Genomic DNA, 14,843 nt, shown 5'->3' on the forward strand with positions numbered 1-14,843 from the left:
AGAGGGGAGAGGAGCAGGCCAGGAGGAGCTGGGGTGGCAACTCCTCTGACCTCCCACCAGAGGGGGGAGACACAGTGATGGAGGAGCCATCAGCTCCGTGCCAGCTGCTCCTCCTGGTCCCCATCGCTCCCTCTCCCCCCCTCTACCTTTTCTCTCTGTCATCCACACATTTTTCCCCCTCCTCCCTTTAACCTCTTCTCTTTTCCTCTGCCAGCCCGTCTTGTCTCGCTGGCTCAGTTTTCTCTGGCGTGTTCCACTGTGCCCTCTTTCTCTTCCTCTTCTTCTCTCTGATCCTCTTATCCTTTTGTCGCTTTTTTTTTTTTTTTTTTTGCTTTAATACCCAGTCACTTCCAGCTTCCTGACAACTTCCTCCATCACCTAGTTATGGAAGCCCTGAGGGAACTTGGTTTAAAAAAAAAAAAAAAAAAAAGTGTTGCGAGTCCATACAAAAGCTACAAAAGCTACTCTTGTCACTTTCCGTTCCGCTACATCCCCTCAGGGATTCCGTATACTGACTTCCATCTTTTTGTCCCCGGCATCAGCCTCGTCCTTCAAAGTCCTGCCTGGCTGAGTGGAGAACCAGGAGGTGAACACAGCCGGTCAGGGCCGGGAGGAGAGGGGGCAGGATGGGGGCAGAGATGTGACCTTCCCCCCCTTGTTCCTCCAGGCTCCCCTCTGGAGGTCATTAGCTTGCTGTCATTACACTGCAGGGTTTCCCCTATATGCGTTTTGTCATGGCGGCCCGCCACGACTAATTTATTGCTGCCACTGTTTCAGTATTGGGGCAGATGCACAATAATAATATACCAGTTACAGTACTATAGAACTTTGCACCCATTTCACAGCTCTACTCGGTTTGACTTGACTCTGAAGAACTCAGCCTTGATGGAAAAGGACCTAAACCGAGTGCAGTATAGTTTGTCCTCAGCGTAGGCGGGGTTGTAACTGTACGGCGGCCAGGGCTGTTGCTAGGAATTCTGGGGCCCCTGAAGAATACTAAAATGGGCCCCAACCCCTGACTTTTCCACTTTTTTTTCTTAGACTACGTATTATCATTTTTTGTTTAGCCTACTTTGTTTTGATGCTAATGCAGCTTTACTATGAGTATCAGTCAGGGTCTTATGCAGAATAATTCAGTCATACAAAGATTAGACTACTGGGGACTACTGGGCGCTGGGCCCCTAGAATTATCATCACCTTTCTCCCCTGTACAACGGCCCTGACGGCCGCTACGGCCACGTCGTCTCGCTCTCTTTTTTCGATCCTCTCATCAGCTCCAAACTCACTTGTCTGCACCTCGATTACGAACAACAGTCAGTATACAGATCAGGGCACTGTTGCCGGTGTGTTCTTAAAATTAGCTGGTTTGATTCTCGTATCGGACATCGTGCTCGAGTGCTTGTGTAAAAGCAGAAAAAGCAAGGGAAACACATACTGTATATCCCCCCTCGTCCACTACGTTCCTCATCTGCTGCTCTGCTCACCACACCCCCGTTCAAACTTAGTTCTTTTGGTGCTGGTGCTTTTAGCTGCTCAGCTCCCAGACTTTGGAACACTCTCCCACTACACATCCGTAATCTGGACTCGGTTGCTACCTGCAAGTCACACCTCAAGACACACCTCTTCAAAACTGCCTACTCCCTTTAATCCCAATAGTTCATCCATCCGTTTAGCCGCCTGTATTTGTATGTTCTGTATGTTTATTACTTGCAAGTTTATTTTGCTATTTGTATGTTCTGCTTGTTTGCTATTTGTATATTTCTATTCGTATAATTTGGTACTGTACTGTTCCAATGTTTTCTGTTATCTATGTGTAAGGCAACCTTGAATGCCTTGAAATGCGCCAACAAATTAAATGTATTATTATTATTATTATTTTAAAAAAAAACTGAGTCAAGCTGAGAAAAAGGCCATAAATAATAAACCCTCTAAAGTGTCTCAGTCAGCTGGTCTTATCAATAAACAACTTTGACAATATGATATTATTGTAGCCCATAAGTTTTTGTCGGTACACCATAATGTTGCAATCGGGGGGGGGGGGACACTGCACCGGGTCACGGCAGTGCTGCGTGTGCCCTGAAACGGTGTGTTTACACGTTAGTGGGCGTCGTGTGTTTATCTCGGTGTGCAGAGATTCAGCTTCACCATGGGAGGTGATCAGTGACCAGACAACCAGTCCATCAGGACAGAAGCCTCAGACATGAGTTGCACTGTTGCTCCTTTAATTATTCATCCACTTTGCTACTGATTTAGCCCATTTTTTGGCTTACTTGGCGTGCACTGCAGTGGGGTGCATAATTACTGCGTGCTCTGGTTTTGAGGAGGCTGGAAGGTGAAGGGGGGTGATGACAGTTACATGTAGGTTACAAGCCTCAGGACTCTCAGTCTGAAGAGGGGACATCACAGTTCTTGGATAGAGACATTTCAGTGGACAGTAAGTTGTGAGTCAGGACCTTCCTAATGTCTGCCCACTGTTGCTAAGTGACGTTGGACCGAATCAGCAAATTTGAAGGTCACTGCTAATACACAGTGTTGGGAAGATTACTTTGTAAATGTTTTTGGTCACAATTAAAAGTTAGAACAAAGAAAAAGGAGAGGGTACAATTATGGAATAGTAGTGCAACAATTACTTTCTCAAAGTGTAACTAATTGCATTTGATTACTTTTTGATTACTTTTCTTAATTATGAATGAATGCTCTCAATTGTTAACCTTTCAGACAACATAAAGACAATATATTAAAAGACTCCATAAGATTGAACTTCAGTACCTCTTTTTACTGTGAGAACAGCTGCATACATTTAATATCTTTCATCATCTTAAAGCAGATATCAGTGGAATGTTTTTGTTAATATAAGTCCTAAATAGTCCTATTTTCCGTCAGCAATCACTTACATGAAGTATTTCAGCCTAAACACGAGTCTCTCCGTCACTCTGCTCTGCTGTAACCCGAGGAGAAAATTTTCCTTGTGGGATACAAGTGTTATCCAATGAGAAGAGAGAACGGCATGAAGGGCTGTGTGTGCAGCCAAGGGATGCGCGTGAATGTGGTGACGTAGCAAGAGGACCAATTGATGCCTGACAAGGGCGGGGGCTGCTAACTCATGGTGCGTTCAAGGAAACTCGTACTTTGTGTTTTTCCTTCCTGTGAAGTCATACCAGTTCGATCTGGTACGAGTTCAGGGGTCGGAAGTTACGAGTGGCCGTTATAGGGAACTTTCACAGACAACAGGATGGTAAAAACACGAGCTACGGGTTACCTGGAACGCTACCAAGTCGTAGTTGTGACTTGAAGCTGTAACTTACGGTTTCAAAAGCCTGCCTTGAACGCAGCATTAGCCGAAACGGCCGTGCCAGTGATATCTGCTTTAACATATAGATCTGTATGTAATCTTTCTCAGCGGTCAATGTAATTTGGGCAAATCCAATCAAATCAGTGTATGCTTCCTATTAAACTTGAAATGAAACCGTGAACATCTTAGCTTGGTGTCAAAGAAGAACAATCTGACTGCTGACTGACAGACGGTTCCGCTAGCAGGTTGAGCAGCAGAGTGGCACATGACCAGAAAGAGCCAATCAGAAGCATCAGTGTCTAAATCAAGCTGCACACGCAATAAATAATTAGATAAATCTGAGATTTTGTGGCGATTATTCAAATGTAACTGAAATTGTAACCATGGGAATTTCCAAAAGCAACTGTAATTTAATCACACATATTCCCCCAGTAAAGTAAAATTTAGTAATTAACTTAGGCTACAATTTGTTACTCCCCAACACTGCTAATACAATATTTGTTAGCAACATCATGCTTCAAGGAGAGATGCATCAGTGGAACTTTGATGGACCTTTTCTGTATTCTGTACTGTATCTATATTTATCTTTATTCTATTCTATTTTATATAAATCCTAAATTGTATATAGTATATGCATATTTTTTGCACTAGAATATTTTTTTTAATTTATTCTATTTTATTTTATTCTATATTACTTTATTTACCTTTTTGGTAAGACTTTATTTGACGCCTATCTCTATAACGAATTATAACCATACTTATGAGTTATAATGCAGTTATAGCACTGTATAACTATAGTCATAAAGACTCATAAATGATCATAATGCTTCATAACAATAATCATAACACACTATGAAGCATTTTATCATAAGTTATAAGTTCAGGTTTTATAATACATTATAATTGTTAGTAACTCACTGATAATGCCAACATTGATAATGCATTATAAATATAGTTATAATGTGTTATAATTTGCTTATAAACATGTGTAACTATCATTATAAACACTCATAAATTACCATAAGGCTTTATAACAATAAGCATAACACATAATAAAGTATTATAACAGTTATGATGCTCTATAATGTGGTATGCTTATTGTTATAAAGCATTATGATCATTTATGAGTGTTTAACTATAGTTACACAGTGCTATAACTGCATTATAACTCATTGTAAGTATGTGTTATAGAGATAGGCATCAAATAAAGTGTTACCACATTGGTATTTTTGTGTCTGCGCCTGACACCACATCAAGTTCCTTGTGCTGTAAACTGACCTTTACTGCTCTTGGCAATAAAAACAGATCATGTGGCTGCGCCAAATACAACAAAGGATACGATAAGACCCCAGACTGAACGATCCTGTAAGAGCCATTAGAAAGAACAGATCAGAGTCACCTATCAGGAGGAGAAGATGAGATAAAGGAGTCTGGTAATGTGTTAATGAATATCAGCTGAGGTGATAAGGGCACTAAGGTGCATCCTGCTTAATTACCTCCTCAGACTTTAGTTTTATCTCCTTTATGAGTCTGCAGAGCTTTAAGTCCTGATTCAGATCCACAGCCATATTTAAGCTGATACTTTCCTTACTAAGTACATATCCCTGTATCAATTTATATTGAATCAAATTATGTCCTAACAAATGTGTGGTCACATTGACTGGATAAAGAGAGAGCAGGGGGGGAGGAACAGGCGTTCAGAGACACAGCTGCTCTTTTCTTTTGCCCCACGATCCCCAAAGCAGGTTAGTCCAGTCATCCAAAAGTAGTTAATGTCAAAGTAGGAAGCACTTTGTTGATACAGTTAGTAAAAAAAAAACACGACGTCCGCCGGCCGTCAAAAAGCAGAGAGGGGGGAGATTTTAGTAGGGAATTGGAGCCGCAATTGAAATGGAGTGAAACTGAAAGCTGTCTGGTTCCAGGCCAGTTTGCATTATACAGTGAGTCTCTTCTCCCCAGGAGACTGCTGAAGATAAGCCTGACAGTCCGCCTCACACACACACACACACACACACACACACACACACACACACACACACACACACACACACACACACACACACACACACACACACACACACACACACACACACACACGTTCTTCCAGAGGTGCACTGCATGCTCACACAGCTATTTCTACCCTTTCAATATTCAGCGCAGCCAGGTAGATGATTGTGCTGCTGATTGATACTCAGTTACAATGATGTCAATCACTCAACTTTTCCTGCATGAATGAATAAATAATCCGACTCAGATAAAAAGAAAAAAAAGTGCACAATTCATGAGTTTCGCGGGACTTACTTGTCAACCTCACACACGCGCACACACACACGCTGTCCCCTGAGAATACAAAAGAACCCAGGACGGTATTAAACCAGATTCCTGGGATTGATGGAATTATAGTTGTTATAAAACGAACGCTAAGTCATACACCCACACAAACACTTTGTGGGGTGGCCCCCTCACCGCCACACCGACTGATGTTTAACACCCCGACGCACCAGAAGAAAGGTTGTTACGCAACAGCAAAGTCTTTACATCCATCTGGAAATGAGCCCTGTTCGCCTTCGGATTTGCCCTGCGGTATTATGTGATGAATATTTCAGATTGGACACGAGAATGTTTAAAGTTCAGCGTTGCAGCGATGTTTGCCTGGGTGTAGGTGTGCGGTTGGTTACATAAGAGGGAGAGAGCAGAGGGGAGAGCAGGTCTAATCAGCTGCCGTGGAGCTTTCTGGAGTTCTAATTCGGCCCAGCAGATGTGAATGGAGGGTTTACGGGCCCTTACCTGCTCACTTACAACTTTCCTCAACATCATCTAAGTTTAAATGAACATAATTCCAGGTCCAAGTTACATAAAATACTCTGTTCATTTTTTTTTTTTTTTCTAGAACAAATACCGAGGGGAAATCTCTGAATAAATAGCTCAAGGTTAAATCCAGGTTGTGGTAAAAGCGCTGCTGCCACATGTTTCTGACATCCTCATAAAGTGCTGAAATACAAACTTTACAGAGGGAAACCACAACTGAGAGGAGCTGTGATTATTTTCCTCCTCTCTGTAGATTGTAAATCCAAAATTGTGCTAACTTCGTGTTTTCCGTCCAAACTGGTGTTTGGACAGGAAAAAAAAAAAATGCTGTCTTGCCACATCAGGGATATCCTATAATACAATATTGATCATTCTGGGAGGGTTGGAGGGAGTCCAGGGACTCTGAGGTTATCATGGGATATGATGTTTTTTAGTCAGTAATCACCCGGGTGATGACCCCTCACACGGTGAGCTGTGGTGTTTCTGTGTTTGCTGTTGCTAAGATAAAAATGTTCAAGCACTGTGGAGAAAAAATACATGCACATACATAATATGAGCCCTTTATCTCCTGGTGCTGCAGCCAACAGCTGTTATCACCTGCAGCTACCTCAACCACTTCCTCCACTCCAACACTTTTAGACCAAACTATCTTGACATGTTCGATTGGATTGGGTTTTTCTTTTCATCAATATTTTTTATACATTACTTTACAATAACTATTTCAAATCAGAATATCACTAGTCATGATTTACAAGGCTATTCTTGAGATGATTCCATCTTATTTATCATATCTTTTAATCTTGAATAATAGGGCCTACAGTCTCCACTCAGAATCACACAGAATTTTTGTCATTTTACTGTTCCTAAGGTGAGAACAGAAATAGGGAAAAAAGCTTTTAGATTTTCTGCTCCGAGTACATGAAACATTTTGCAGTCAGAGCTCAAACTCCAAAGTCTGGTATCTCTGAATGTATTCAAGTCCATGATAAATTCCATTACATCAAGGCTTCAGGAGTGCAAATATTTTATTTGAGTGCAAATGCTTGACTAATCTTGTAAATTATTTTAACTAATTTTGATAATTTTTTCAATTGTTATTTGTATTCTATTTGTTTCTTTCTTTTTTGTCTATCATTAATGTGCCATTCTTGGCCAGGTCTCTCTTGCAAAAGAGATCTTGGATCTCAATGGGACAAACCTGGTTAAATAAAGGTTATGTGCATTTTTTCTTTACAGTCTTACTATAATCATTCTGATCGGAAATTCCGACTTCACTGTTTATAAAGTGATCCCATTAAAATGCGTGTGTACATGCATCAAGCAGTTAATCAGAATAAATTCACTGTGACATGCGCAGTGAAGTTTACCTGTGCTTACCTTCTCTCTCTATGTGCCTGTTGCCTCCTCTGATCACAATGGATCTGTATCATGTGCTGCAAACGTTACTTTTGTTTCTGGTTTGCTCCTTAATTTAACTGCAGCCGCAGCGGTTTATACCTCTCCTGCGATCCATGCAAAGGGGTCGGCTATGCAGGACCCTCACAGACAGATATCAGATCATTTCTGTTGTGAATGAACCTGTTGAGATTAACATTTTCAAATCAAGGTGTTTACATGACGCAGTTTTATTCGGATCCACATTTATTCCTATTTTATTCTGAGTATTCGTGTCCATATAAACACGGCTACTGATCAGTCAGGAAAATTGTGATTGATGACCTTTTACTGATGTGGGCTCATGGTGTCATCATTGATTAGAAAACAAAACAAAAAAAGGAATCTGGTCATCATCTATCTACTGGATTGATTCAGTATAGAGATCATTTTTAAACATTACCTGTTGTGACCTTTATCCAGAATGAAAAATGATTGAGACACAGTGGCCACCAGAAGACATGTTGGTTCTCTATAATGTGTTTTCACATTTAGGTGCACTGTTAAAAAAATATTATTTGGATCTCAAAGTCGTACTGATCTAGAGCCTGAGATATGATGTTGGGAACATCATCTCCTGCTATAGGTGGATTGCGCGTGCACACATACCTATAGTATAGTACCTACACTGAATACACTCAGACATATAAGTTATTCATAGCTACACGAGGCTTGTACTTTAAAGGTCAGAATGACTGTAAGCAAAACAATTAAAAACATGTGTATGGGAGGCTTGGGCCGTGCCAGGGATCTGCTGTGATTTATTACGTAACGTGAACGCATCCCATTTAGCTGGCGTCCGCCCAGAGCGCCGCGCCAAGTCTGCATACATTTTCAGCCTGATTGATCCTAGCGCGAATCAAACCGGAGAGCACGGGCGGCCGCGGTTCTGTGCATCCGTGTGCCGTTGAGACGTTGGGAGACGTGACCGTCTTACCAGGAAGCCTTTACCTCCTCTAACTGTCCTCTGTCGCAAATCACAGACTGAACTACGGGATGTGCGGCTCGATGGGACTAACTGACAACGTGTGCGTGTGTCTGATTGTTCACTTACAGAAGGAGCTGCTTTCGTCCTTTGTGCCTTCCATGGTGCCATCCGGCAGCATCTGGAGGTAGAAGCCGTGTCGGCAGTAGAGCCGCGTGACGATGCCCTTCAGCTGGGGCTCTGCAGAGCAAACACAGGGTTAAACACACCGTTAGCACCCAGAAACACACACACAGACACACACACACACATCGGTGCACATATATGTTAATGCACACACCTGCCTGTGAGGGTACACGTTGACTAAACAACAGGAGGGTCTTGATATTTACACTGTCAGACAGTCAAACAGTGCAGTGTGTGTGTGACAGTGGCTTTCAGCAGGATTGATGGGACCTCGGTGTCTGCAGAAAAGGAGCATCTTTCTTAGACAGGTTCACCTGAGGAAGGCAAGCTGCTCATTTTGTGTGTGTGTGTGTGTGTGTTTTCCACCAAGTGCATATCACACACAACTAGTGGTACTGTAGGTTTGCATGTGTTTCACTGCCTCAGTTCATTTTTGCTTTACATTGCAGACTTGTGAAATGCTCTGTCATTATAATTTCAGTTTTTTATGCTTTAAATTTTTAGTTAATTTCAAAATAAATGAGGCGATGTCTTTATGTTAAATTCACAACTTAACTGTCACTTCATCATAATTAATTTCCTTCTGGGGTGTCTGGGGTCAGGTGCTTCCAAGAGTACAGTTGAAAATGAACAGATGGGAATTCAAATGAGCTTTTTTGCTACTTCTACACAGCCAGTGTTAACGCGTTAGCATTAAAGGGATAGTTCAACAATTTGGCAAATTGGCCCATTGCCATAATCGCTATAGTCATAGCAGTAGGTTCGTTACCTTTATTTGTCGGTGCAAGCTATTTTTAGAACGGCGGAGCAGAGCCGTGAGCTGCTCAGAGCTACGCTACGGAGGCTTCTTGGTTTCCCTCATCAAACTCATCAAATACACAATCCAACAACTCTCCAAAACGCTCTGGTGGACAAGTTGTGACCTGCACATTCACCACACTATGAGATAATAATGAAATGTGTTGTTTTAGAGGTAAATACAGAGACTGCTTGCTGAAAAACTGTCCCTGAATGTAAAAAAAAAAGTTGAACTATTCCTTTAACCGCTGTTTGCCAACCAGACTGTCCCTATATGGGGGCATTTTGCCCATCAATTCAATACAATTCAATTCAATTCATACTTTATTAAAGATGCTTCTTAATGAGAGGTCCATCTCTCCTAAAGCGTTAAAAAACAATAAAAGATACACAATGACATCGGTACATAAAAAAAGAAACACAACGGTGAGGTACATAAGAAATAACAACTGCACTTAGGTGTACAGACATGAATGCCAGTGTTTCCACATCGTTAATGTGAACCTGACTGAGCTGAGTGCAGGACTGATTATGCATGAAATAGCCGACCATTACTGAGCTGGATACTCTACATATGAATCTATACATCAGATTCTGTATCACAGCAGCACAGGTACAGACCCCAACACTTACAAATTACTTGCCCTACAATTTGAGAATGTGCAAGTCTGCATCTATTTGCATGTGTGCAACCAGTAAATGTGCCCTTTTTTATTTTTTACTTAAAGGGATACTTCACCCAAAATCAATAATTCACCAATTTTATACTCACCATCAAGCCAGGGAAGGGTTTGTAAAACCTTCGGAGTTATCAAAACGCTTTTGGAGTTCCGGGGGGGGGGGGGGGGGGGGGGGGTCTGGCTGGCAACAGATTTTCATATAATGCTGGCAGATAGTGCTTATTTTTTAATCAAGATGTTCTTCTGTGTTTACATCATACATCCAATCGTTTACAACGACGAACGAACATCTTGCAGCAAATCTCGCGCATGTGCACAAACATCAACAGAGCCACTGGGAGCTACTGCTACAACAAGGACAAAAACAGAGATCTAATTATTTTTTTGTCAGTACAGACGAGCAGTATGGAGGTATTTGGATGTGTGTTTTGGACAATTCAAAAGTGAGCACTATCCGCCACCATTATATGAAAATCCGTTGCCACCCGGACCCCCCCCTGGAACTCCAAAAGTGTTTTGATAACTCTGAAAGTTCTCCAAACCCTTCCCTGGCATGATGGTGAGTAGATGATTGGTGAATTATCGATTTTGGGTGAAGTATCCCTTTAACACTGGTGAAATAAGGAGAGCTGTACTCAAACGAATCTAATCTCTCAGGTGGCAGGACAATGTGTGTGAGGATCATGAATGAAAAGGAAATGTGAGTTGATTTACGGTGTGCGCCCCTAAATTTTCTGCTTGCACTGTTAAAATTTTAATTCAGGGGGTCACTGACTGTGCTCCAAGTAAAAACAAGTTAGTGTGGAGCCCTGCAGCCTTGCGAGGAGCTTCGGCCATTGTTGCATGACCAGCAACAGCCACTTCATCAGGACTCCTCTGACACCACAGTGATTTGGTATCAGAGCGTGTGCAGCTGTTGGAGGAGTAAAGGAATGCGGTGCGATGCTGAACTTACATTTCTTCCTGAGTGCTTTGTGAACAGCTGCTAATGCTAACTACAGTACAGCAACACTCTAAAACCGTGTTGTTATCTCAGTTTCTTATTAGCTCTCTTAGCGCTAAAAGCCCGAGAAACAAACACGCTCATGGCCGCGCTGAAAGTTTAATGAAGCGTCTCCTGTCGTCTGTTTACTCCTCTCTCAAATACCCAACTGTCGTCATTTACTCGGTTTGTTTCAGCGAGCCGGTTCGAGGGGGAGATAGGGGGGGGGGGGGGTCTCCATCCAGAGAAGCTGACGAGTCTTTCTCTCTGACCTCGTGTTTGTGTTTTTCTCTTCTCAGGCTGCACACGCATGACTGTGGGGGCTCTTTCACCCCGAAGTGCTGAGGGAGACTAAATAGTGGATCAGAAGGAATGTCAGAATGCTGAAGTGTTTCCACAATCAAGTTTTAATGAGACGCATCAAATATGGATGAGGACAGAGAAGTACGGGGGCAGCTGGCAGTTGGCCCTCGGTTGACAGCAGGGGTGTGTGTGTGTGTGTGTGCGTGTGTGTGCGTGTGTGTGAAAGAGAGGGAGAGAGAGCGAGAGAGACATGCACTGCTGATATTCCGCCTGGCGTTTACACTCACACAGAGCCTTTAAATTGTCCCCGACGTGCACGGAAAACGATGATGTAACGCAAATAAATCTCTTCGTGGGATTTCCGGAGTAAAGTTTATCTTTCAACCTTTTTTTTTTTATATATATTTCAGTACAGGCTTATTTAAATCACATTTAACACTTTTTTTTTTTTAATTCTACTACAACTGCAATCTGCCTCAAAGGAGCATAACAACTTAGTATTTTAGTTAGACAGCTGAAGCAAAAGCTTTTTGGATCCTTTTCCCATAATGCAACCAAATCCTCACTTTTGTTTTGGCATCTTGGCAATAACAGGGCAACCTAACATTATTCCCACTTGAGAAACTCTACACATGATTTACTCCTGTTCTTGTTATAGGTGGATAGATCTATAACCTATGGATCTATAGGAGGACATTCAGCTGAAATAACCTAAAGGAGTTAGTTGTGGAGTAATAGCAGGAACAAAGAGTGTAGTTTTATTATGAAAAACAGAATCAGAATTGACTTTATTGATCCCCAGAGGGAAATTCTTATGTTAAGCCCCTGAATAGAAAATGAGAAGTGAGAAATGTATTATAGATAAACAAACATCTATATTAATGATGGTATTGACTGATGGATATGATCTTTCTTCGATTCCTCACAAACACATGTATAGTTATTAATTATTCATTGCTCCAATGGGAGTTAAAGCCATTAGTTCAGACCTGTGGACCTGACCAAGTCCCTGGAACCGCTCCGTCCTGCTGCAATATCAAAGACACATTAGACTTATTTACTGATAAGGCTTTTTTTTTTTTATCTAATAAATTATTTAAATTAGCTTTTATTTTGAAATGGTTGTGCACTATGTGTGTGCTTCCACCTGTCACACATGATTGATGCGACTGATGTCTGAGGTCACAGAGTCGCCTGCTGAGTCTCAGATGACTGATACACGTCCAGAGCAGCTTCTGCAACTGAGCGGTTTTATTGTCGCCTGTCACAGATGAGCTGCAGAAAGCGAAAGGGTGAATTAGATTGTAACTTCTAGTAAGTCATGGACCGCCAGAGTTTGGCTGAATAAAGTTGTGCTTATAGTCGTTTGTCAGAAGATGACACTTGGATGACCAACATTACTTGTCGTGCAGGTAAATGTTCTGTTAAAGCAACAGGACTATATGTAGAAATTAGGATTAGGATTGTGAAGCTTTTTGTTTTTCTTGTCAAAGTTAAAACTGGAAAACAGGATGGATTGTATCCATGACAGCATCCTGGAGGTTGTGCTGTTTTACACAGAATTTCAAAGACTCCTGCACAGTTTATTGTACTTATTAAGATGTGGTTTGGAGCAATTTTTGATACGAATAAATACTGAAAATTATAGTACATGCAGCAAATCTTTTCTTCATCTAATCTTAATGGTAAAATTAATGTTCAGGTCACAAAAATTAGTGTGGCCTCTGGCTAAGATTTGGTTTCCCAGAACTTGCGCTAGACTTTTTCTTTATCATTTTGACTGACAGGGTCAAAATAATCTATTTTATCCTGATTTTAATTTTAATTTTAAATGATAATAAAGACATATTCAATGGGTTTAAATTTCAATCATTCATTTTTCATTAAAGGTACATTGTGTAGGAATTACTCCCATCTAGCATTGCGGTTCAAACTCAATCGTATTTTTCATGCTGCATTCACGTGAAATTGGGCAGACGGCAGACAGACGACAAGCAAAACAATACACGTGACAATATGTAGTTACCCATGTTCTACAGGCTTTCTCTGGACTTGACTAAAATGACATCTGGTTTGTTACAGACGGCCGTCTGCCCGACTGCAGGTGAATGCAGCATCAGTGTAACGCTCCATTCCTCCTCACTGTGTTACCGCGGTGACTTTTCACAGATGCCACCTCGACCGACTGGTACCTCGTGACTGTGACTATACCCGCGGACCTCTGTTACATTCATAAAGGCATGAAAGAAAAGATGAACAGAGAGCATCAAATGTAAAGTATTTGTTTTTACTCCTAGCAAGCAGCACCAACTACAGTAGTTCCCACTTGGATGATGGAGGGGCAGCATGTGGATGTTACTGAAGCTCAGCCTGTTGTCATGACGGCTAACTAGTCCTCCTGCTAACACAACAATAATCGACAATAATCCATAAACACATAGATGTATGATCAACTCTTTTCTGTTTTGCAAGTTTTGCAAAATGACGTCATGTCAAAGGCAGAACGAGGTCATCCATCAAGACTAGACAATAGCTAATTAATATGCGCACTCTCCACCAACTGGACAGGGCTGTTGATTGCAATCTGTCAAAATGACCGATGGCCTTCAGATTTTTCCGTCACCGATTTGAAAAAGCCGTCAATGACGGAGAATATCTGGTCAACCCAACCCCTCTGTGGCCCCCCCCCCCCACAAGTAAAAATACCTGCCCGCTCCTGCAATAAGTGTCTGAACATCCCTGAAACAGTATTACAATCTGGATGTTAATGTGAACATATGTTTCCCCACAGAGCTGGTCAGTGGATGTAGATATTGTGCTGAGACGTGGAGGCTCAGGCCAATACAGGGTGACACATTAAAGGTTCGTGCTTCAAATGAGCTTCTTGTCTGAGGCTGTTTGCTGGCACTCTTACAGCAAGATGTGACGAATGTTCAAAAAGGGATAATGGCAAACACTTGTGAACGGTCCTGCATGGTGTGTCACGCCGAAGCTCATTAAGGTTCGGGTTTAAGCCTTGATGTCTGTGAATTTGTCAAAGAAATACTGCTATGTAATCCTCCCTTTCATGCCGACAGTGTGACCCAACATGTTTGGAAGCTTTTCATCGGAGGTTCTGGCCTCGGCAGCCAGATTGAGTCTATGTAACTACTGAAAGATAAAAGCTCATCCATCCATCCATCGCTGGCCCCACCACCACACACAGGAGGTCAAACGTGGAGTGTGGTAATCTGTAATATCCTGAGTGTTAATCTCAAATTAAGCCTCAGACCACACACCAGGCCATGTGCTGCTTAACACATCTGCCACGGTGCAGAGCGACAGACGCACAACAGAGGAGACTGATGTTGACCTTTATATAGCGTGGCTCCGCCTCCGTTCAGTGCTGTTTGGTAACAACGCTGTGGTCCAGAATATTCAGAGGAAATGCACAAG

The 14,843-nt window shown here is 41.9% G+C and overlaps 1 protein-coding gene across 1 annotated transcript in view; it reads right to left on the reverse strand.

Moving 5' to 3' along the window:
• fgf11a (fibroblast growth factor 11a) overlaps positions 1–14,843 on the reverse strand; it is a gene marked incomplete at both ends in the record, with an annotated part of 116,873 nt that overhangs the window by 49,100 nt on the left and 52,930 nt on the right. The window contains one exon of the mRNA XM_083993204.1: positions 8,589–8,699. Within this exon, the coding sequence (XP_083849330.1) occupies positions 8,589–8,699 (111 nt within the window). The remainder of the gene's footprint in view (positions 1–8,588; positions 8,700–14,843) is intronic.

Source organism: Trachurus trachurus, assembly GCF_905171665.1.
Source record: "Trachurus trachurus genome assembly, chromosome: 18".
NCBI lineage: Eukaryota > Metazoa > Chordata > Actinopteri > Carangiformes > Carangidae > Trachurus > Trachurus trachurus.